Source organism: Peromyscus maniculatus, chromosome 7 (assembly GCF_049852395.1).
Source record: "Peromyscus maniculatus bairdii isolate BWxNUB_F1_BW_parent chromosome 7, HU_Pman_BW_mat_3.1, whole genome shotgun sequence".
Lineage (NCBI taxonomy): Eukaryota > Metazoa > Chordata > Mammalia > Rodentia > Cricetidae > Peromyscus > Peromyscus maniculatus.
Genome location: NC_134858.1, coordinates 41,615,222 through 41,639,793, shown reverse-complemented (window position 1 = coordinate 41,639,793; position 24,572 = coordinate 41,615,222). Strand labels below are relative to the sequence as shown.

Here is a 24,572-nt window from a genome sequence, read left to right as displayed (position 1 = left end):
TGTCTGTAGGTGTATAGACAGGGTCTCACTATGTACCTCTGGCTGGCCTGGAGCTCTCTGTGGTAGACCAGGTTAGAGCTCATAAAAATCTGCATGCCTCCTGTGTGCTGGGATTAAAGGTATGCGCCACTATGCCCAGATTTGGAAAATTTTTTTAGATTAAGACTACTGATACAGATAAACACAGGCACCCTAAGACTTTATGCCAACATCTAGTTTAATTTTTTTTTAAATTTTGTGTGTGTGGTGTTTTGCTTTGTATGTATATGTATGCGCTTGGTGCCCAGGAAGGTTGGAAGAGGGCATAAGGTCCCCTGGAACTAGAGTCAAGAGATCTGCCACCTGGATGCTTGGAATCGAACCTGGGTTCTTACAAGAGCAGCTGTTACTCTTAACCACTGAACCATCTCTGTAGGCCCTAAAGTCTTAAAGGAAAGACTAGAAGCTAAGAAAGGATTGAGGTTTCTGTTTGTTTTTTTTTTTTTTTTTTTTTTTTTTTTTTTTTTTTTTTTTTTTTTTTTTTGGTTTTTCAAGACAGGGTTTCTCTGTGTAGCTTTGCGCCTTTCCTGGAACTCACTTGGTAGCCCAGGCTGGCCTCGAACTCACAGAGATTCGCCTGCCTCTGCCTCCCGAGTGCTGGGATTAAAGGCGTGCGCCACCACCGCCCGGCTGTTTGTTTTTTAAATGATTTATTTTTTATTTTATATGCATTGGTGTTTTGCCTCCATGCATATTTTGTGTGAGAGTGTCAGATCCCCTGGAGTTACAAGCAGTTGTGAGCTGCCACGTGGGTGCTGGGGATTGAACACAGGTCCTCTGGAAGAGCAGCCAGTGCTCTTAACTGCTGAGCCATTGCCAATCTCATTGTTTGATCTGTTAGTTGAGGGTTTTTTTTTTGTTGTTTTTTTGTGGTTTTTTTTTTTTTGAGACAGATTTCATGTAGTCTGGGCAGGTCTTAACTTGCTGTGTAGCTGAAGATGACCTTGAACTCTTGATCCTCCTTCCTCCACCTCCCAAGCGCTTTGTTTTTGATATGTATGTTTAAAAGATAAGACTTGGAAACATGGCTGATATGAAATTAATAATCTTTGTTTTTTGTTACTGTCCATGATTAGATTCCTGAATATTGCCGCGCCTTAGAAGAAAATGAAATATCTGAGCACTGTTTTGATTTGATTTTTGCTTTTGATGAAATTGTTGCCCTGGGATATAGGGAGAATGTTAACTTGGCACAGATCAGAACCTTCACAGAAATGGATTCTCATGAGGAGAAAGTGTTCAGAGCAGTCAGAGAGGTGAGTGAGGCCTTCTGAGACTGCCAGTTTGAGTGTCCTTCTCTTAGCCTTCACTAATCTGATCTTCCTGGTTTGGCTTGCTAATGTAGGCTGTACTGAAAACTACAAACAAGTATGTCTTGTTCCATAGACTCAAGAACGTGAAGCTAAGGCTGAGATGCGGCGTAAAGCAAAGGAATTACAACAGGCCCGAAGAGATGCAGAGAGACAGGGCAAAAAAGCACCAGGATTTGGGGGATTTGGTAGTTCTGCAGTGTCTGGAGGCAGCACAGCAGCCATGATCACAGAGACCATCATTGAGACCGATAAACCAAAAGTGGCCCCTGCACCAGCCAGGTATGGTCTAGTGTATTACCAGCAACCCTAGGATGCAGAGGAAGGCTCTCTGCATGTGTGTGTTTCGTGGGAGTGATACTTGGTTTCTAAGTTGGCTGTAAATAATGAGAGACTTAATGAAGTAAGCTGTGATACTAAATTTGGAGACATAAAAGATAGGCATAGAAGAGATATCTGTGTTATTTTTCGTTTTATTTAAAAAGTTCTACAAATTATGCCATGATTTTCTCACTTATTACGACATTTGTCTTATTTGGGGACATAGGGGGTTTTAATGGTTTGTAGAACATGGATTTTTTTTTTTCCTTATGTTTTTTTGAGACACGAGTTTCTCTGTGTAACAGTCCTGGCTGTCTTGGAGCTCACTTCATAGACCAGGCTGGCCTGGAACTCACAGAGATCCACCTGCCTCTGCCTCCAAGTACTAGGATTAAAGGCGTGCGCCATCACCATCCAGCCTGGAGTTTTCTTTTTAAAGATTATTTTGTGTGTATGACTTCTTTGTCTGAATATATGTATGTTCATTTGGGTGTCAAATCATCTTGAACTGGAGTTATAGACAGGTATGAGAAGCCTTATGTGTACTGGGCATGGAGCCCAAGTCCTGTGCAAGAGCAGTAGGTGCTCTTAGAATATCAAGTTTAAAAAGTGAGTTCCAGGAAAGGCGCAAAGCTACACAGAGAAACCCTGTCTTGAAAAACCAAAAAAAAAAAAAAAAAAGAAAGAAAGAGAAAGAAAGAAAGAAAAGAAAAAAATATCAATTTAAAAAATAAAATAGATTTTTTTTTTTTAATTTGTATGCCTGCATATAGTATGTATGTGCACCATATGACTGCCTGGTGCCCACACAGGTCAAGAGAGTACATCAGTACTGGAGTTAGAGATGATTGTGAGCCACCATGTGTGTGCTGGGAACCAAACCTGGGACCTCTTTAAGAGTAAGTGCTCTTGACCTTTGAGCCATCTCTCTAGCACCAGAATATGGTTTTTCAGTCTTAAATGTTTGAGAAGAATCTCTGGGCTGCCTGAAATGACATGCAAAATTTTTTTGTGCATAGTCATATTTATCTGATTGGAAGATGCTAATTTCATCAGATCATTTATGATTTTAAAATTATACCTTTGGTATTGGGTACTTGATGTTTACATATTAATAATGGCTGTCCATTTGTGCAGGTTTGTATTGCACCATCGGTGTTCTGATTGTCCACCAGCACTAGGGAACAGGCTTTCCTCCTCCGATCTTCACATTCCTTCAGAGGAATCTTTGTGGTAGAAGGCTATTAACTAATGTTTGGGGCTTTGTTGTGTTTCTATCATGTATGTACTTGTTTTGTACTCTTCTCTTAGACCTTCAGGCCCCAGCAAGGCTTTGAAACTTGGAGCCAAAGGAAAGGAAGTAGATAACTTTGTGGACAAACTGAAATCTGAAGGTGAAACTATTATGTCTTCTAATATGGGGAAACGTGCCTCGGAAGCAACCAAAGTGCATGCTCCACCCATTAATATGGAAAGGTAATAATGACTGACTTCTTCAAAAACAAACAGTATAATTTTTATAAATTGTCTCTTTAGCTGGGTGGTGGTGGCAGTGGCAGTGCATGCCTTAATCCCAGCACTTGGGAGGCAGAGGAAGGCAGATCTCTGAGTTCCAGGAGATCCAGAACTGTAACACAGAGAAACCTTGTCTCAAGGAGAAAAAAATTGTCCTTTTAAAAATTTATTGTTTTTGTTGTTGTTATTGTTTTTCTTCAAGACAGAGTCTCACTATGTAGACCTAGCTGGCCTCTAATTCACAACAGAACCTTCTGCTTCTGCCTCCCAAGTGATAGAATCAAAGATATGTGCTACCATATCTGGCTATTGTTATTATTTTTAATTATGTGTATGTCTGTGTGTGAGTTTGTACAGTACAAGTGCCCGAAGAGGCTAGAAGTGTAGACCGCCCTGGAGCTGGAGTTAGAGGTGTTAGCATTAGGCACCTGTACTGGCCCGTCCTTAGGGTCCTGACAGGATACATCCTCAGCTGCAGCCACTAAGAGCACCCACTGTGCGCATTCGATACCTTTCCTTATAAAAGGCGGGCCTTGCCCACCTCCCATCTCTCTCTTCCTTCCTCCTCAGGGACCGGTCTCTGCCCCTTCACTCCCCTCCCCTCCTCAGTAAACCTCCCACATGGGCCCTGTTGTATGGTTTGACAACTTCTCACCACTTTGAAAATACCACAACAGGTGGTTGTGAGCTAACCTGATGTGGGTGCTGGGACTCTCTTCTAGAATAGCAGTATGTGTTCTTTACATATGCTGAGTGCACTGTTTGCCACTGCCTGGGCTGCATACTTCCTAGTTGCGTATTTTTGTGCCTTTTAACTTTTATTGATTTTTTTTATTTAGAGCATATTCCAGATACTAACTTAAGGTATATTTTCCCCACTTTAAACATGAAAACTCACAGCCATTTATTTCCTTTGAAGTTTAGAACTTGCCTTTTATTGGCTAATTTAGGAAAGGTAACTTTATGCTTACTGTGTAGGTTGTCTCTTAAGCATGGCACATTGGTACGTGCTTGTAATCCCAGAATTTGGGAGGTGGAAGTTGGAAGATCTGGAGTTCAAGGCCAGCCTCAGCTATATGAGAACCTAGCTCAAAAGAAAAAGAACTTGAATATTTAGGCTAAAGTTACATCAGCCCCATATTTTGTCCTGTTTTTTTTTTTTTATTCTCCTAATTAAAACTATAAAGGAGAATCAGCCTTTAAAGTTTGTAAAGGTCTTTTAAAGGAAATTAACATGCTGTCGTTTAAGTATTTGTATTCAGTATAATTTGATTTGTCTTTTATCTCAGGACTGAAACGGTTGTTGATGTTTTTCTAAGTGATAGGTTAATCAGGTTCATATAATCAAGACTCAAATTCCTTGTCCTTAACCAGACCTACTGTTACTGATAGCTTTGAGGTCAGCTGAAAAGATGAGTCGGGAAGGACACCTATTAGCTGTGTTTAAAGCGGACTGTTGACTCTTTTGTGTTCCGTTAGAACTGAACAGTTACAGCTAGATAAATCTCTTCACTCACTGAGGTACTTGTGCTATTTTGGTTGTTTTGAGAAAAGCTGAGACTTCATGCTTTTTTTCTTTTAAGATTTATTTTTGTTTTTTTTTAACTATGTCGAAGCCAGGTGGTGGTGGCGCATGCCTTTCTTTAATCCCAGCACTCTGGGAGGCAGAGGCAGGTGGATATCTGTGAGTTCGAGGCCAACCTGGTCTACAGAGTGAGATCCAGGGCAGCCAGGACTACACAGAGGAACCCTGTCCAAAAAAACAAAACAAAAAGAATGCTTAAGTTATGTGAGTATTGGTCTGTGCATGTGTGAATGCAGGTACCCACAGAAGCCAGAAGAGGGCAATGGATTCCTCTTGAACTGGAGTTAAAAGCTGTTATGAGCCCGTTCCACATGGATGCTAGGAGGTGAACTTAGGTCTTCTGAGAAAGCAGAATATGTTTTTAACCACTAGAGGCCTCATACTTTTAAGCAACCATCACATAGAAAAGAGAATTTAAGACTTTTTCCTACCGCTAGCTTAAGACTCTTCTAAATGATATTACTTCAAGCACAGAGCAGACTCTTGTGAAGGTAAAGTGGAGCCTTACATTATCCCAAGATTCAGACTCTTGTAGAGTCTAGAGCCTTTGTTTCTGGAAAGATCTAAGAGGCTGAGACAAAAAAACAAGAGCGAGCCCAAAATATTCTTTATAGCCACTGTGGTTCACCTAGCTTAAAAATAATTCAAGAGCTGGGAAGATGGCTCAGTGGTAAAGAGCACTGACTGGCTGTCTTTCAAGAGGACCCAAGTTCATTTCCAGCACCCTTATGGTGGATCACAACCATCTGTAACTCTAGTTCTGAGGGAATCCAATGCCCTCTCCTGGCTTCTGTAGGCACCAGGTATATGCATGGTGCACCAGGCACTAGGCACACATGTATATAGACACATATTTCTATCATAGGATATATATAGATTGTACCTACTAATTGCCCATAGCAGTAGGATTATTTTTTGTTATGTATTTCTATAGTAAAATATTCAGTGTTTGTATAAAAGTCTTCCCAACCATGTAAATTTCATATGGTAGAGGCAACCAATATCAGTTAGGTTTTTGTTTTGTTTTGGGGGGTGGGGTTCTGGGACAGGGTTTCTCTGTGACAATCCTGGCTGTTCTGGATTTGTACATCAAGCTGGCCTTGAACTCAGAGATCTGCCTGCCCCTGCCTCCCAAGCACTGGGATCAAAGTCATGTGCCATCATCACTCTGCTAGTTTTTTTTTTTTTCTTTTCTTTCTTTCTTTCTTTTTTTTTTTTTTTTATTTTTTATTTTTTATTTATTTTTTTTTTTTTTGTGTGTGTGTGTGTGTGTGTGTATCTTTCTGAGGGGATAGTCTGAAGTATATAGAGTAAAAAAGCCTGGCAGTGGTGGCACACACCTTTGTTTCCAGCACTCCAGGGGCAGGAGCAGGCAGATCTCTGTGAGCTTGAGGACAGCCAAGGCTACACAGAGAGACCCTGTCTTGAACACTCCCCCCCAAATTACTAAGGCAACATATAAAATAAAGCATTTAATTAGGAGCTTGCCTACAGTTTTGGGAGGTTAGTTCATGATCATCATGGTTGGGAGGAGCATTGCAGGCAGGCAGGCATGGTGCTGGAGCAGTAGCTGAGAGCTTATCTTCTGATCCTCAGACATCGGGCAGAGAGAAAGAGATTAGGACTGCTGTGCCTCGGAAACCTCAAAGCTAGCCCCCAGAGACACACCTCCTCCAACAAAGGCCATATCTCCTAATTCTTCCTAAACCAGTGATTCTCAACCTTCCTAATGCTGCAACCGTTTAATACAATTCCTCATGTTGTGGTGACCCCCAACCATAAAAATTACTTTCATTGCTACTTCATACTGTAATTTTGCTACTGTTAGGAATTGTAAATTAAATATTTTTGGAGATAGAGGTTTGCCAAAGGGCTTGCAACCCACAGGTTGAGAACCACTGTGGCCTAAACATTCAAATATATTTGTGTAATGGAGGTCGTTCTCGTTCAAGTCACCACAACTAGAGATTTTCAGTTGCATTTTTCCTGCGAAATTATAGTTAATAAGTAACTTATTTATTTGCAGGCTAGGATGCTGTTCAATAGTTCTTGCCTATTTCAAGGTACTGGGTTCAATTCCTGGAGGTATAAAAGAAGAAAACCCAAGAGTTTACTTATATGAATTTACTTACTTGTCACTAAGTGACATCTAAATGCAGTGCTTTACCCTGGATATGATCCTGTATTGTATCTTGTGATAACAAGACAACTGACATACTGTTGGTAGGCTGAATGGAAGTATTAATTCAGTATAAATTTATGAAGTTAATGATGGCATTAATATGGTTATATAAGGGAGTATCCTTATGCATGCTAGGCAAGCACTTTGATACCAAACTATACCCAGTACAAGAAAGTTCTTGTTCTTATACAGTAAGAATAAAGTGTTTAGAGGTGAAAGGTGTTTGTCTTAGTTAGGGTTTCTATTGCTGTGAAGAGACATCATGACCACAGTAACTCTTTCAAAGTAAAACACTTAATTGGAGTGGCTTGCTTACAGTTTCAGAGGTTCAGTTCATGATCATCATGATGGCATGCAGGCAGACATGGTGCTGTAGTAATAGCTAAGAGTCCTGTATCTTGCAGGCAGCAGGAAATCAACTGAAACATCTCCTAATAGTTCTACTCCCTGTGAGATTATGGGGGCCAATTACATTCAAACTATCACAGTGTTTATAACCACCTTCTTAGTAGTTCATGGGGGAACATCATTGTGTTTGTATATATATATAATATTTAAAGAGAGAGTATGAGCATACAGATGATGAACCAAATGGGATATGATATTAATTAACAATAGGTAAATATTGGTAAAGCGTATCTTTTGTTTAAATTTTATTATGTTTTAGAATACCTTATATTCTTTGACAATTTAATACATGTATACGCAGTATCTGGATCATACACACCCCTAAGTTCTCACTCTTACTTCCCTTGGACACTCTTTAATATGTCCTCCTTCCACATTCATGACCTCTCCTTTTTATTTATAATTTTCCCTTTTGTAAGTCCCTGAATCCTATCACTGCTGCTTGCCAAAATGTTTACTAATCTTGTTGGCTTGATCTTGTCCACATAACCATTTATTTATTTATTTGGTTTTTCGAGACAGGGTTTCTCTGTGTAGCTTTGCGCCTTTCCTGGAACTCGCTTTGGAGACCAGGCTGGCCTCGAACTCAGAGATCTGCCTGCCTCTGCCTCCCCAGTGCTGGGATTAAAGGTGTGTGCCACCACCACCTGGATTTTTTTTTTTTTTTTTGGGTGGGGGGAGATTTTTATTTAATAGCCCATGTGTTCTAGAGGAAGTATCATCCACCTTTACAAAGTACCAGTGTTCAAGTTCCTTTTCAAAAAATTAAGTTTTTTGTTTGTTTTTGAGACAGGGTCAGGAGCTTGCTATGTAAACCAGGCTGGCCTCAAACTCACAAAGATCCACCTACACCTCCCAAGTGGTGGGATTAAAAGGATATACTACTACACCTGGCTTTATTATATTTTTTTAATTTGCTTACAGAGTAATGGATTTCTGTACATTTGTCTGGTTTCAGTTTTTTCAGACAGGGTTTCTCTGAGTAACAGTCTTAGCTGTTCTTAAACTCAGAGACCTGCCTGCCTCTGCCTCCCAAGTGCTAGGATTAAAGGCATGTGCCACCACCACCCATCTTAAATTTTATTTTTTAATTTTGAACATTATTCTTTTCTTCCTTTTGTTTTGAGACATGTGGCAACTCACTGTAGTAGTCCATGTTCAGATTTGTGAGACTCCTCCTGCTTCAGCTTCCCTAGTGCTCAGATTGTAGGCTTGTTTCACCCTGTCTACTTGAACATGATTTCATGATGAAGGTTTTTTCCTTTATTTTTTCTCACAGCTATATAATATTCATTTGTATACATACCCTCGCCTCCCCCATGTAGGTGGACGTCTAAACTTTTGCTACTATAACCACTCTTTAGTGGATAAGACTGTGTTGTTTCATGCATGAGAATTTATCTTTACAATACATTCTGGAAAGGACTAATGAGAGTCTGCAAACACCATGGCCAGCAAAGTGTTAATCTGTAACCACCACAAGGACTTGCTAGATCAAAAGTATAAAGCTTTTTTAAAGAAAAATTGTTTGTAGGGCTTAAAAGATGGCTCAGAAGTTAAGAGCACTTTTTGCTCTAGCAGATTACTTTGGTTGAATTCCCAGTACCACATTGATGGTTCACAACCATCCCTAATTCCAGTTCCAGGGGATCTGTTGCCCTCTTCTGACCACCTCGAGCATCAAACATGCATGTGGTAGTGCACATACATACATACATACATACATACATACATACATACATACATACATGAAAAACACCTAGTGAATAAATAAGTCTGTTTTTTAAAAATGGTTTTTGTGTGTGTAACTGTGGGCACACTAATGCACAGTATAGGTATGGAAAGTTGGGGACAGCTTTTTGAAGTTGGTTCTCTCTTCCCACTGTAGGTTCCAAAATTGAACTCAGGTCTCTAAGCTCTGTGCTTTTACCCACTGGGCCATCTTGTTGGCCCCAAAGGAGTATAAAGCTTTCATTGAGGCTAATTACTATTATACTCCAGAGTAACATTGAGTTCTGGTTTGTTTTCTTTCTAAAATTTATTTTTAATCTTTTAAAATTACGTATAAATTTGTATTTGGGGAGGGTGATGGTATGTGCACACAGTGCCGGTAAAAAAGGACCCAGAAGGCGGCATTGGATCTCCTGGAGCTGGACTGCTGGGAACCAAACTTGGGTAGTATGTGTTCTTAACAGTTGAACCATCTCGCCAGCCCCCCTTTTTTTTAAAACAAAAAACAAAAACCAAGTCTATTATTGTTCAGATTGGCCTTGAGCTCATGAGCCGAGGGTGGCCTGAACCATTCTCCCAATCCTACTTCCCAAGTGCACCAAAGCAGTAACATCACAGTTGGTTTTATATGGAGCTGGGGATCAAACCCAGTTCTTGTTGCATGCTAGATAAACACTACCAACTTAATTACATCTCCAGCCTACTTTCTATGTTTCTGACAAAACTTTTCCTTTATAGTGTGCATATGAAGATTGAAGAAAAGATCACACTAACCTGTGGGAGAGATGGAGGGTTACAGAATATGGAGTTGCATGGCATGATCATGCTTAGGATCTCAGATGACAAATTTGGCCGGATTCGTCTTCATGTAGAAAATGAAGATAAGAAAGGGGTGCAGCTACAGGTGTGTAGAGGGCTTTTTATATTGAGTATTTAGACTTGTCTACCTAGCGCAGTCTTTTTTCTGGGGTTGTTTGTCTTGCAATACTTGGGAATGGAACACAGACTCTTGCTCAAGCTAGCTTTGTACTCAACTGGATAGCCTTGGCCTTCAGGGTTTTTTGTTTATTTATTTATTATTTATTGAGATGGGGTATTATTGTGTAGCTCTGGTCTAAAATGTTGTCTTTATAGAAGGCACGTCTTTCCACAAAATTAAAAAGAATTGTAACTTACTACGAATCCTATTTATATAAGGATATAAGCCCAGAGAGGTCTGTGTGACAGAGTATGACCCTGAATTTCTAATCTCCTAATCCTACCTCCAACTCCAGAGTGCTAGGGTTACAGGCAGTTGAACCCAGAGCCCCATGCATGGTAGGCAAGTACTTTGCCAACTGGGCTGCATTTCAACCTCCTATTTCTTTATTTTTAGTTCACTTATTTATTTACTCTGTCTGTATGCTTGTATATATGTGTCTGTGTGGGCATATATGTGTCATGTGTGTAGAGGTCAAAGGATAACTTTCAAGAGTATTGGTTTTCTCCTCCTCCTGTGTGGGTTCCAGGGACTGACCTCAGGTCATTGGGCTTAGCAAGTACCTGCTAAGCCATCTTGTTGGCCCCATTCACTTGTCACTCTGAACTTCATATTTCTTTCTCTTCTCTTTCTCAGACCCATCCAAATGTGGATAAAAAGCTTTTCACTGCAGAGTCCCTGATTGGCTTGAAAAACCCAGAGAAGTCATTTCCAGTCAACAGTGACGTAGGGGTACTAAAGTGGAGACTGCAGACAACAGAGGAATCTTTTATTCCCTTGACAAGTAGGTGCCTCTGATGGGCATGCTCTTCTCTTCATTGACATGGCAAAGTGACTGTCTTCAGAATGGAATTGCTGCTGCATTTGGGATAGTTTAATCATTTTAATTTTTTAAAGGTTTTATTTATGTGTATGTGTGTGTCTGCATGAACGTATGCACCAATGAATAGGTGCCTATGAAGGCCAGAAGAGGTCGTGAGATCACTTGGAGCTGGAGTTACAGCTGGTTTTGAACCATCAGTGTGTAGTTTACATTAGGGTGCTATAGACCTGCAGTTGTCGGTTCGCTTGTATTTGCCAACTTAACATTTTTCCACTCTTCCGACCTCTTGATCTTAGCCCCAAGGCCAAGAAGCAGTTCTACTCTTTTTCTAAAACTGAGGGGTTATGGCCTTGTTTTTCTTCTCAGTTAACTGCTGGCCCTCTGAAAGTGGAAATGGTTGTGATGTCAACATAGAGTATGAACTACAGGAAGATAATTTAGAACTCAATGATGTGGTCATCACCATCCCACTGCCGTAAGTGAAATTCTCCTAATAATCCTCTTCCCTTCGTGGGTTTAGAACTGGTTTCTGGGGTTTGGGGATGAATTCTTGAGGCAGTACTTGACTGAATATCCATTCTGAAATGTTTGCTTATTTTCTTCCCAGCTGTGGTAATGCCGATTAAACCTAGGGGCTTAAGCATGGCAAGAGCTCTACCACTGAGCTACATTCCCAGTCCTTTTTACCTGTTTTGAGATAGGGTTTCACTAAATATCCAGGCTGGCCTTGAATTTGTGATTCACCTGCCTTAGTCTCATGAGTAGCTAGGTTTACAGCTAATAGACATGGCTGATACTTGATTCTTTAAAAAAAAAACAAAACAGTTGTGTTTGATGTGGTGGTGCACACCTTTAATTCCAGCACTTGGGAGGCAGAGGCAGGAGGATCTCTGTGAGTTCCAGCCAGCCTGGGCTACAGAGTGAGTTGCAGGACAGCCAGGGCTACACAGAGGGGAAAAAAAAGCCACCACACCAGTTGTGGAACCTGGTGTAGTGGCGGCACAGGCCTTTAATTCTAGCATTGGAAGATGGAGACAGGAGGGTCAGAGGTTTGAGGGCTGTGTGTGAGGGAGAGAGGAGGGTGGGAACCGGTAACTAGTGTAAAAGAAGGCAGACACATAGGACTTTGCAGAAGAGGGTAATGCTCTTTGATCAGAAATCAGGAGGTAGAGAGGAAAGTATGTGGTGAGGAAAGAGCAAAAAGGACCTTTGCCAGCTAATGGAAATGTCCTGTGACTTACGCTGTAAGCCTTACAAGACGACTTGCAGGTCTTATGCATTGAGCTGTGTACTCTGACTTGTTTGGTTTGGGTTAGGTTAGGTTTTTTAGACAAAGGCACTATGTAGTCTTGGCTGGCCTACACTCAGAGATGGGTCTTCCTCTGCCTCTTAGTGCCATCATACCCCAGCAAGCTGTACATTTTCAAAGGGGTGGAATTTACTTTGAAACCAAAGCAATCCTTTTGTAGTGCTGGAGCTGTTTTCCTGAGTTCGGTTCTGCTTATTTCTGTAGTCATTCAGGAGGACGAGCTGCTTTCCACTCAGACTTCTTTTGACATTTCAGACAGTGACTGAGTTTTCCTTTCTTTTTAAGAGGAGAGTATATTTTGGATACAATGTCTACATCAGTTTCATTAAGTTTTATAGAAGCTTTAAATTATGATTGACAAAATATGCAGTGCAAGCCAGGCAGTGGTGGTGCACACCTTTAATCCAAGCACTCGGGATACAGAGGCAGGTGGATCTCTGAGTTAGGGGCCAGCCTGGTCTACACAGTGAGTTCCAGGACAGCCAGGGCTACACATAGAGAAACCCTGCCAGGGTGATGTTACCAGTGCAGTTAGTTTTGACATGTATACACCTAGGAAACTGTCAGCACAGCAAGATAGACATGCATGTCAAGCCATTTGTGGTGGCTTAAACACTAATCCCAGAGCACTAGGGAGACCAAAACAGGAGGATCCCCCTCCAGTTTGCATTTCAAGTCAACCTAGGCTACAGAATGAGACCCTGTTGCAAACAGGATTCCTGTCACACTTACAGCTCAAAGTTTTAGTTCCAGTGATGTATATTTCAATGGCATATTCTCTAGGGTCCTCTGGAAGTATTCTGTGCCTTAAATTTGCTTCCTTATACGTTTCCAGTAGAGTGTGCACTGACATTACTTCAACAGTGCACCTCAGCTTTTCTCCTCTACCTCTCAACCACTGCTACAAGGAAATAGAGGATTTAATTGTGAATCAGAGTATCTCTATTGTTATATTCCTCAGTTTTATTGCAACAAAATGATACTTAATTTTTAGTTTTGTTTCCTTTGATTACTGGGGGATTTATCTTGGTCAAATCTAATTTTAGTCATTCTTATTTCCATTTTTAAAAAATATGCTATATTACCAGTGTCCCCATTAATAGGATTAACCAACACACCTGTAGTTTTAGTCCTTGAGAGTTAGAGACAGGAGAGTTACAATTTCAAGGCTATTAAAAAAAAAAAAAAAAAAAAAAGACCCTATTTTGTAAGAAGTAAAATAATAGGGTGACCAACTTCACAAGTCAGTTCTTCCTCCAGAACAATAAATGGGTACCTTGGAGAGTGGTAGGACTTGGGCATTGCTGACAGGTAAACTCTGTTGAGATTTATTTTACTAGACTATTTTAGGGTGCCATGGTTTTTAGGCCTCTAGCTGCTCTGTAATTGTGGCTATGGTGGTTTCCTGTGTCTTTGTTCAGTTTTGCAGTGGCCTGGAGAAGAGATCTTTGGAGACGTTTTACCCCAGTATCTAGAGCTGATCAGATTAGAAGTCAGAACTGAAATTGGAGCAGAGAAGGAATGAGCACTGTAAAGTTGATGGGAAAGAGTTCAAGTAGGCTTTGTTTTCCTTACCCTGCCCCGAATGTAAGCACTGAGTGTCCCTGTTGAGTTAAAAGAGGGTAAATTTAGAATGTGTAGGAGTAGGTGACACTGCCTGTCAGCCATTTGTGGGAGTGCAAAGTACATCCTAACTAGCCCTGATTCTTCTGTGACCGAAAACAACTGTGTGCGCCTCTTTTTCCAGTCTATTTCTATTTTGGCCAGACTTTGTTGGCATGCTTTCACTTTTCATTTACCAAATAATTCACTAGATCATAAATCAGATAAACTTACTAGCATTGGCTTCAGTAAAGTATGTTCTCAAAAATCCAATTACACATCTATTACTGGTATGCAAAGTCTCCCCCTACTATCAGCCTGCTTTATTTTTCATTGTTATTTAAAGACGCACATTGTTCAGAAGTCCTTAACAGGCTAGCAAACCATAAAGTGATTTTTACAATGAAAGCATTTTTAGACATTTGCAATCTCAGTTCTCTGCTAGCTCCCAGGCCTAATTAGCGCCCAAAGCTATGTCTTAAATGCCTATCATTCTGATATCTTTTTATACAAAGGAAGTGATAGCCTTAGCCAAGGAGTTAGGGCTTTGATCCTTGAAGTTACTAAGCAGCATAATTTTTAGAAAAATTGAGGCAGAATTTGAGATATATACTCCCCCCTCCCCCAAGACAGGGTTTCTCTGTGGAGCCCTGGCTGTCCTAGAACTAGTTCTGTCTGTAGACCAAGCTGGCCTTGAATTCATAAAGATCCATCCATTTGCCTCTGCCTCCTGAGTGCTGGGATTAAAGACCTGTGCCACCACCTCTCAGCTTTTTTTCTCTTTTCTTTTCTCTTATTTATTATGTATACAGTGTTCTGCCCACATGTATGCCTGCTCACCAGAACAGGGCACCAGATCTCATTTAGATGGTTGTGAACCACCATGTGATTGCTGGGAACTGAACTCAGGATCTCTGGAAGAGCAGCAAGTGCTCTTAACCTCTAAGCCATCTCTCCATCACCAGCTTTTTTGTTTTTTGAGACAGGGTTGCTCCGTGTAGCCCTGGCTGTCCTGCAACTCATTCTGTAGACCAGGCTGGCCTCTAACTCACAGAGATCCACCTGCCTCGTCTCCCGAGTGCTAGGATTAAAGCCGTGCTCCACCACTGCCCAGCTGATCAAATTTGAGGTTGGTTTTCCTTTCCTTGTTGGAGTTCTCTGAGCTCTAGATAACTACAATGACCAGATGTTTCTCATGACAGATCGGGTGTTGGTGCACCAGTGATTGGTGAGATTGATGGGGAATATCGACATGACAGTCGGCGAAATACTTTGGAGTGGTGTCTGCCAGTGATTGATGCCAAAAATAAGAGTGGCAGCCTGGAGTTCAGCATTCCTGGGCAGCCCAATGACTTCTTCCCTGTTCAAGTTTCCTTCATCTCCAAAAAAAATTACTGCAACATACAGGTACTCTGCTCTAACAGGGGGCAGGTGTGGGGAAGACGGAACAAGTGTCCGATAGGGAGCAGAGTTTCATGTCAAGGCAAAAATCAAAGCTGATGTGTTCTGCAGATTCCATTTCTGACTTGCTCATTACATTTCTTTTTTTTTCTTTTTCTTTTCCCCCTTTTACAACAGGGTCTGACCCTGTAACCCTGACTGGCCTAGAACTTGCTGTGTTGACCAGGTGTCCCTTCAGCTTTCTGAGTGCTGGGATTATAGGCGTGTACCACCACTCCTGACCCCCTTTTTTTTTTTTTTTTTTTAAAAATACATTTAAATTTTCTTTTTGTAGGGGCTAGAAAGATATAGCTCAGCATTTAAAGAGCGCTTTCGGTTCTTGCAGAGGACCTGGGTTGGTTCCCAGCACCAGTATGGTTGTTTATAATGGTCTGTAACTCCAGTGCCATTGGATCCAGTGCCCTCTTCTGACCTCTGCAGGCACCAAGCACATAAATAAACACACATAAAAATAATTCGGAGCTGGACATGGTGGTATTCGTCTTTAACCAGCACTAGGGAGACAGAGGCAGGCAGACCTCTCTTGATTTCAAAGCCAGCCTGGTTTACAGAGTGAGTTCCAGGCTACACAGAGTAACCTTGTCTTGAGAAACAAAAAATTATTTATGTATATGAGTGCCTTTTCTATTCTGTACATCTGCATGATAGAAAAGGGCATCTGTATTACAGATGGTTCTAAGCCATCTCGTGGTTTCTGGGAATTGAACTCAAGACCTCTGGAAGAGTAGCCAGTGCTCTTAACCATCATGAGCCATTTCCCCAGCCCTGAAAAGACTAGTCTTAAGCTAGGTGGCGCAAGCCTTTAATCCCATCACTCAGGAGGCAGAGGCAGGCGGATCTCTTGAGTTCTATGTTTGAGGCTAGCCTAGTCTACACAGTGAGTTCTAGGACAGCTAGCGCTTCACAGAGAAAGCCTGTCTTGAAGAAGAAGAAAAAAAAGAGGAGGAGGAGGAAGAAAACAACAACACTAGTTCTGGGGCTGGAGAGATGGCTCAGTGGTCAAGAGCATTGGGTGCTCTTTTCCAGAAGACCCGGGTTCAATTCCCAGTACCACATGATGGATCACAACTATCTGTGACTCTAGTCCCAGCCTATCCAATGCCCACTTTTGGCTTTTGCTGGTACCAGACACAGAGAGACATACATGAAGTTTAAAAAGAAAAGAAAAACCTTGCAGTGTAGTGGGGTTTTGGACACAAGCGACAGAAGTGGATTTAGTAGCTAATGCAGGAGAGGTAGCACACTGCATTTGGGGTCAGAATGCTAACCGACCATCCTTATAGAATGTCTGCCTTCCCTGGGTTTTGTGTGGCAGCCCTGGGCCTCACCACTCATTCTGAACCTGACCTGTGGCAGCTGCTCTGTGGTACTACAGCAGTGGTTTTTCTCTGGAGAGCAGATTAGATGCTGCCACAAGCTGCAAGTGTGACTGAGTGCCTGTTAGTATTTCTAGGTTGCTCTCAGTGCCGTGTTTAGAGAAGTCGATGCATTTTCTAATGGAAACGTAGTCAACATCTTGTGAACTCACTGTCCTTTCTTCTTATCACATTCTTTTTCTTTTCCTAGGTTACCAAAGTGACCCAGGTAGATGGAAACAGCCCCGTCAGGTTTTCCACAGAGACCACTTTCTTAGTGGACAAATATGAAATCCTGTAATATCAAGAAGGGAAGAAAGCCGAAAAGGAAGGATTTCAGATGAATAACGAAGAAGCCAAAAGTGGCTGAAGACTTTTTCCAAATTTACAAGCCATTGGAGACCCCCTTTTTCCTGATACAGTGTACATCCTCCGCGCGCAAGGACCCCCAACTCCCCCAGCGTTCTGGTGTCACAGAGACATTCTTTGACAAAGAGACGACACTAACATAAAGGGAAAGGTTGCTGATTTCTTTGCAGGTTTTACTGGCCAGTAGGAAAGCAAGCTCTCCAGGGAATGTCCCGTAAACACCTCTTCTGCCTTCATATAAGTTTCCCCTTGACTTTAATCCCTAAATATAATTCTATTTCATGCTTTGTTTTAAAAAGTTTTCTCTATAGATCTGAATCTTCCATACCCCTTTCGGTTTATTTTTCAGTACACTCAGTCATGCGCTGGGGTCATCTCTTTGTAGGTATTGTGTTCGGCACTCCTAGAACAAGTTTACCTAGCCCATTCTTGACTTTAGACAATACCAGTGAACTGCTTACGGGATGTAGAGTCTAGAAGTTGCAATACAAGGTTGTCTTATTTTCTCTCCTGCGTCCATCCATTGTTCCGTTTCTTTGCCAAGTTGTTCCCTTGTAAGACCTGCCTTTCCAGTTACAGGCAGTGCTGTGAATCCCACTCCTGTCAATATGAAAGGTAGCTGAGAAGCAGCTTGCAGATGGACACACCTTTTCAGGATGCCTAATAAGATGGCTACATCCATTTCCACATGTAATCATGTCTGCTGACAGAGCTACCCAGCTTCCAGTTCACCACATGTGGGGCAGTTACTGTGTAGTAGTCACTCATGGTGTTACTGTCCACTTAGATTCCTCATGTCCTCCTCCTCCTCCCAGATGCGCTTCATCAGTCTCCTTTCCAGCAGAAATGAGGCTAGTGAGGAGTCTGTGCCATTCCCCATTAGACCTGAACCACCGAGGAGACCCCATCTTCACCGTTAGAGTGGTAGCACTTTGAGAGACAAGGGATTATATTGGTATGTCCAGAGAGCTTACTCCAATATACCCCGTTTCCTTCCACCTCATCTGCCTATCTGTCCGTTTCTGAAATCCTGTTTTCTTCTCTCAACCTTTTTTGTGTCATCATGTAGTAATTGTTTCTCAGCTGCATTTGGCATTGCCTTTTTAATGGAGGCTGGATCAGCCAGTCCCACAAGCATTGCACTGGGTGGGCAGGTTGGATGATCCTTTGCTGCAAGGCTGTAGGCACCAGTAATGGGAAGCAGAAATTTATAGTAGATGACCTCCACACTCTCAGGTGGCTGGAGAGCAGGGCTCTCGTTCTGAACAGCTGGCCCTCCATGGCAAGAGTATACTATCCATGAAGCCGAGTAGTCACACAAAAATGGCTGTGGCTGGATGCTTGCCAAAGAAAGTTCTGGCCTTTCCCTTTCCCCTAAACTGCATCAGGGAAGAATCCTTATCTCCAGCTTGGTTTTCATGTGAGGTTTTCTGAGGAAGGGGACTGGGATAAGAAGTCTGTCATGTAGTTAAGTAGACAAGAAATCTTATTAATCCAGTTGTATTTCAGAGTTGTTTGTCCCTATGATTTTTAAAGTCAAGTTTAATTTCACAAAGACTTTTTTCTGAAATTACTTTTGGGGTAATATTTAAAATGAGAGACGTTTTGTAACCCTGTAAAATACATAGGGAATATAACATTCCACTGTACACAACGAAGGCAAATTCTTTAATCAAATAAAAGAGTATTATAAAATGTTTACTGGACTCTTTAACTTTGATGTCTGCTTGCTGATTCATGGTACTGTAATAGGATCTAAGATTAAAGATTAATGATATGTTTTTTTAAAAGAAAATAACCTATTCAAGTGTATTCATTTCCCTGTCTCCTTTTCTAGGTACTGTGCCCTCTCTGTTGTGTGTATTTTAGCACACACACACTCTTGACAGCGTAGTTTCTGAGTAGGATTAAATAAAGCTGCTTAGAGCTTTCACCAGATCCAGACTCTTCACTTTGTCAGGAACAGTTTAGAGTCAGACAAATGACGCATTCTCTCTTTTTTTGGTTTTTCAAGACAAAGGTTTCTTTGTGTAGTCTTTGGCTGTCCAGAACTAGCTCTATAGACCAGGCTGGCCTTGAACTCAGAGATCTGCTTGCTTCTGCTTCCTGAGTGCTGAGACTAAAGGTGTGCACCACTGCTGCCCAGCTTTTTTTCTTCATTAGTTTTTTGCCACAGGTCTCAAACAGTCCTAGCTGTCCTGGAACTTGCTCTCTAGACCAGGCTGGCCTCAAACTTACAGAGATCCATCTGCTTCTGCCTCCCAAGTGCTAATTGAGTTCTTAAACATTCTGCAGTACTCTGAAGCCTTCCCCTTGTCAAACAGTGATGAATAAATGAACCAGGAAGACATTAGGGATGTTTTAGAAATTGGTTATTCCTTCAAAAGGCTTCTTGCTAGACATGGTGTGTGCCTTTAATCTTAGCACTTCAGAGGCAGAGGCAGGAGGAGCTCTGAGTTTGAAGCCAGCCTAGTCTACATAATGAGTTTCAGGGCAGCCAGGACAACATAGTGAGACCTTTTCTCAAATAAGGCTTCTTTACTGTGTTTTATTTGGAAAAATCTATTGAATGTGAACAAATTGTTCAGAAGGCAGATTCTCCTCCCTAATAAATAGTTAAGTGTCAGGGATGACAGTATTTTTGTGATGGAGGCTTAAAATTTTTAATTTTTTTTTAAATGAAGTATTACCTGATCTAATAGTGCTAAACTTGCCTCCCTGGACTGTAATTTTTTTTTTTTTTTTTTTTTAAAGACAGGGTTTCTCTGTAGCTTTGTACCTTTCCTGGAACTCACTCTGTAGACCAGGCTGGCCTCGAACTCACAGAGATCCACCTGGCTCTGCCTCCTGAGTGCTAGGATTAAAGGTGTGTGCCACCACCGTCCAGCTCTGGACTGTAATCTTAATCTAATGAAATGAAGACCCAGTTCATGCCACATGCCCTGACTGGCCAGTAAACCTGTGGCATCCAGTGGACTTTGTTGGCCTCTTCTGAGGGAGGTTAGCAACAGTACTAGATCTGACTAAAGATCTGACTGACCCTTCTGGTTCATGTACGAGGCCTGTAGCTCCTACCCTAGATTAGTTAATCCCATGTAGAGAAGGCACAGAATATACCTTTGGAACAGTAGCCAAAAGCTCAAATCTATCAATTCATACAGCTTTGGCAAAGGAAACTACCCTCCAATTAATTTGAAGTTGTTCACAACTGGTAGGGCCGAAGAGATTCCTAAGATTAATATAAAACAGATAATGTATGTTTGGGTGGGTGCAATGTGTGTGTGCATGTAGAGTAGAGGCCAGAGGTCACTTTAGGTGTTCATGAGCCATCCACCTTGTATTGTAAGCTCCATGAATCTGCCTATCTCACCTCCCCAGCACTGGGATTACAAGGACAGGTTAAAGTAACCCGGGTTGGACAAGGGTATTGGGGATTGAATTCAGGTCCTTAGGCATGCGTGGCAAGCACTTTGCCAACTGAACTACCTCTGCAGTCACCACTCCCTTTTAATTTCAATTTAAAATTTTTACTCTATTTTACTTAGGTGGGGCCAGGGCACATTTGTGCCACTGTACATGTGTGGAGGCCAAAAGGCAACTTTAAAAGTTCCAGGGATTAAACTCAGGTCCCCAAACTTAGTGGCAGGCACCTTTATCCACTGAGCTAACACCATACCTTATTTTGGTTTTTGCTTTTATTTATTTATTTATTATTATTATTATTTTTTTTTTTTGAGATAGTGTCTCACATTGTAGTCCAAGCTAACCTGGAACTCCTAATACCTCTACCTTCCAGTGCATCAACTTGCCCAGCTCTAAATAGCTTTTGGAGGTGGGGGGGAGTGTGTCAAGACAGGATATCTCTGTGTAACAGCTCTGGCTGTCCTGGAACTTGCTTTGTAGACCAGGCTGGCCTAGAATTCAGCGATCTGCCTGCCTCTGCCTTCTGAGCGCTGGAATTAAAGGTGTGCACTACTAAGCCGGGCTAAATAGTTTATTAAACTTTACATCTAGAGGCTAGAATGTGGCTCAATGGTTAAGAGCACTTGATGCTCTTGCAGAGGATCTAGGTTTGGCTCCCAGAACCCATATTGTGGTTTACTGGACCAGGATTTTTCTTTTGGGCCACCAACCAGCTCCCAAAACATGACACAGAGACTTACTAGTTTTAAATGTTTGGCCTAGCTTAGGCATGTTTCTGGCTAGCTCTTTTAACCTATTTCTCTTTATCTACCTTTTACCTCGGGGCTTTTTACTTTTTTCCGTGTATCTTACCTTCACTGTTTCTCGTGTCTTGCTGGTGAATGCCTGGCTTCTGGCACCAGGCGTGTCCCGCGTCCTGTTTCTTCTTCTCATGCTCCTCTTATCTCTCGTTCCTAGATTTCTCCTCCTATTTATTCTGCCTGCCAGCCCCACCTACCCCTCTCCTGCCTAGCTATTGGCTGTTCAGCTTTTTATTAGACCAATCAGGTGCCTTGGGCAGGCAAGGGAGACACAGATGCCACACACTTTTATGTAATTAAACAAATGCAGTATAAACAAATTTAACACACCTTTACACAGTTAAAGTAGTATTCCACAACAGTTCAACCACAAATCCAGTTCCAGGGGATCTAGTGCCCTCTTCTGGTCCCAGTGGGCACCAGGCACACTCACAGTGCACACCTTTAATCCCGGTCCTTGGGAAACTGAGGCAGGTAGATTTCTGTGAGTTCCAGGCCAGAAAGAGAGAGAGAGAGAGAGAGAGAGAGAGAGAGAGAGAGAGAGAGAGAGAGAGAGAGAGAGAGAGAAAAGGCTGGTGTAGGGTTTCCTGCCTAGTAGGCTTCTGAGAAACATAGCCTTTGCCGTGACTCCCTTACTTCTTCACAACCATGCCCCCCCATTCCTTCCCTTGCACCCTTTTATAAACATACTTGTATCTCTGGGACTTCTTCAAGGCAATATGTGGAAAATCTACAATCATTGTTGGTGTGCATTGCTGTTATCCAAAGATGGAGAGAATCCCTAGCGTATGTCTCATTTTGTACTGGGGAGTTTGTGATTGACACAAAGCAAGCCTTTACGAAAGCCAGACACTTGACCCAGCTAGGCTTTTCCTGCTCACAAACAGAAGTCAAGCTACCTCAAATTTTTTATTGTTGTTTGGTTTTGGTTTTGGTGGTGGTTGTTTTTTGGTTTTTCAAGACAGGGTTCCTCCATGTAGTTTTGGTGCCTGCCCTGGATTTTGCTCTGTAGACCAGGCTGGCCTCGAACTCACAGAGATCTGCCTGGCTCTGCCTCCTGAGTGCTGAGATCAAAGGCGTGCGCCACCACTGCCTGGCACTACCTTGAAGTTTTAGAAGCATCCTTTCCCCTGCCAAAAAGGGAAAGTCTTTTACCTTGCTACTCACTGGGCGGGGACTAAGTGATTGGATGACTGAGGATAGCTATGTGATTCAATAAAACCATAAACTTACTCAAAATATGAATGTTTTTGCTGTTTTGATGGGCTTTTAATTTTTATTTTCATAGTTTCAATAATGTGTATTGTGTATATGCCTGTGTATGGGCAGGTGCACATGAATGGAGATGCTGGCAAGGGCCAGAGGCATCAGATTTCCTGGTGTTAGGGTTACAGGGGTTTGTAAGTCACTTGATTTGGGTGCTGGGAACTGAATTCAGGTCCTCTTGAGCAGTTAGTTAACTGAGCCATCTTTCTAGCTCCCTCTTTGATTTTAAAATGATTTTTATTGTCTCATACTGCTTTAATTTTTTAAAAATTATTATTTTATGTGTATGAGTGTTTGGCCTACCTGTATGTTTGTGTACCATGTTCATGCCTGTTACCAGTAAGGGCCATAGGAGGACATTGTATTCCCTGATACTGGAGTTACAGACAGTTGTGAACCACCATGTGGGTGCTGGGAATTAAACCCAGGTCCTTTACAAGAGCAGCCGGTGCTCTTAACAGCTAAGCCATCTCTCCAAGGCCCCCACATAAACCCTTTTAACTCAATTACATGGGTCTTGAGTGTGATCATTATAGATGACAAGTTGTATTAAAATGTCAAACAGTTGGAAACACCTCATAGTCCCTAAATGTCCAGCTCCAATTCTGGGAAACACCTGGGTGTTCTCCATTTGATCAGGTTGATTAACAAACCAGAGCAGGAACTGTCTGAAAGAGTGGCCTTGCAAATTCAAGGCAACGAGAGAAACAACATTTTATTTCCCAAGTAAGTGTGCATTCGGTGCTGGGGACCGATTTCACGACCCACATACCAAACAACATGCACTCCTCATCTGTGCTGTACCCCAAGTCCTGAGTGCTTGTTCTCCTCTGCTCATAGGCAGGTCCTGAGCCACAGAGGCAGACAAGGCCAGTTTTTAGTCCTAGCCAAATTTCCCACACAGTTTGATTGTATTTGCATACAAATGTGGACTGTGCAAATTTTCTAAGATCAGCTGATAAAAGAGCTGCTTTGCTACTGTTAAGGTAAAGTTTGGGCATGCTTTCCACCAAGTTGGCTGCAGTGAGTAGGTATCTGGTGTCATTCGTGCCACCACACCTACATCAATAATGTTCAGGACCCAAAGGGGTCACCGAGGTGTTGTATGACAAAACTTTTCTCGGGAAGACACAACATACATGTCTACTCACCCTAGATAGGGAACCCATGACAGACCAAAGTACAGATACCACCGAAGTCCAACTTGGTGAACTAAAGAGTTGTATTGGGGTCACTTACAGGAGCAGGAATGACTTGAAGACAGCTGCATCACAAGGCCACCACCTCAGCACAGTGACAGCTCACAAAAGCTGGGAACCTGGGGCACACTGCACAGCCTGAAGGCCACTCAACAGGTTGGAGAGTGTCCTTTCCAAGTGATTCAGTTGGTCTAAACGCTCTTCCAGTCACCTCGTCTGGTCTCGGGAGTCGTCTCTGCAGCTCAGCTTGGTGGAGAAGGACTTGCAGCTTTTATTTACCCTGGCAGGGAGGGGCCTAGAGAATCTGGTCTGTTTCAGGGACTTCCTGAAGCTCTTTTGAGCTGTTTGCCTTCCTGCTTAAGGAGCTTCCCTGAAGGAAAGAATGTTTCAATCTTGAGGAAACTGTTGAACCAGAGGGATAGCTTTCTGGGAAAGGGAGTAGACTGCAGAGGCCTGGGGCCACATGAGTGACTTTTACCCTCTTCCGGAGGCAGAGGGAGCACAATTTGAGAGGAGGGACAAAATGGGAACTGTGCCAAGGTTAAAACAGGAGGGGTGTGGAAACCCACTCCCGACAGTCACAGGCAAGTGCAAAAGGCTTTGAAGAACCCCCCCTTCTTCCACACCCAGCCTTTGCCCCCCCCCATTTCGGAAAGTCTGAAGCATGCTTGGAAAGCTGTTTTCTTCTTACTCCTCCTCCTCCCCCTTTGAGCTCCCAGCTGCTCGACCTCTTGCATAACTGTGAGAGAGAGCACTGAGCTTTTTGATGGGCTCCAGATGTGGAGTGGGATGAGCGTGGAGGGGCGGGGGCGAGAGGTCTTTAGTCCCCTGAGTGCCTTAACTGTGGGAACACAGAGGCCGGACATAGCAAGAGATAGGACAGATTTTACAGAAC

The 24,572-nt window shown here is 42.3% G+C and overlaps 1 protein-coding gene across 4 annotated transcripts in view; it reads left to right on the top strand.

The window, feature by feature from the left end:
- Arcn1 (archain 1 coat protein complex I subunit delta) overlaps positions 1-18,688 on the top strand; it is a 28,088-nt gene extending 9,400 nt beyond the window's left edge. For all 4 annotated transcript variants that reach the window (XM_042280794.2, XM_042280795.2, XM_076576137.1 and 1 more), the window contains 8 exons: positions 1,116-1,295; positions 1,426-1,631; positions 2,982-3,146; positions 9,830-9,995; positions 10,707-10,854; positions 11,260-11,368; positions 15,007-15,211; positions 16,832-18,688. In XM_042280794.2, the coding sequence (XP_042136728.1) occupies positions 1,116-1,295; positions 1,426-1,631; positions 2,982-3,146; positions 9,830-9,995; positions 10,707-10,854; positions 11,260-11,368; positions 15,007-15,211; positions 16,832-16,921 (1,269 nt within the window). In that variant the 3' untranslated portion in view covers positions 16,922-18,688. The remainder of the gene's footprint in view (positions 1-1,115; positions 1,296-1,425; positions 1,632-2,981; positions 3,147-9,829; positions 9,996-10,706; positions 10,855-11,259; positions 11,369-15,006; positions 15,212-16,831) is intronic.
- The last annotated feature ends 5,884 nt before the right edge of the window (positions 18,689-24,572 follow it).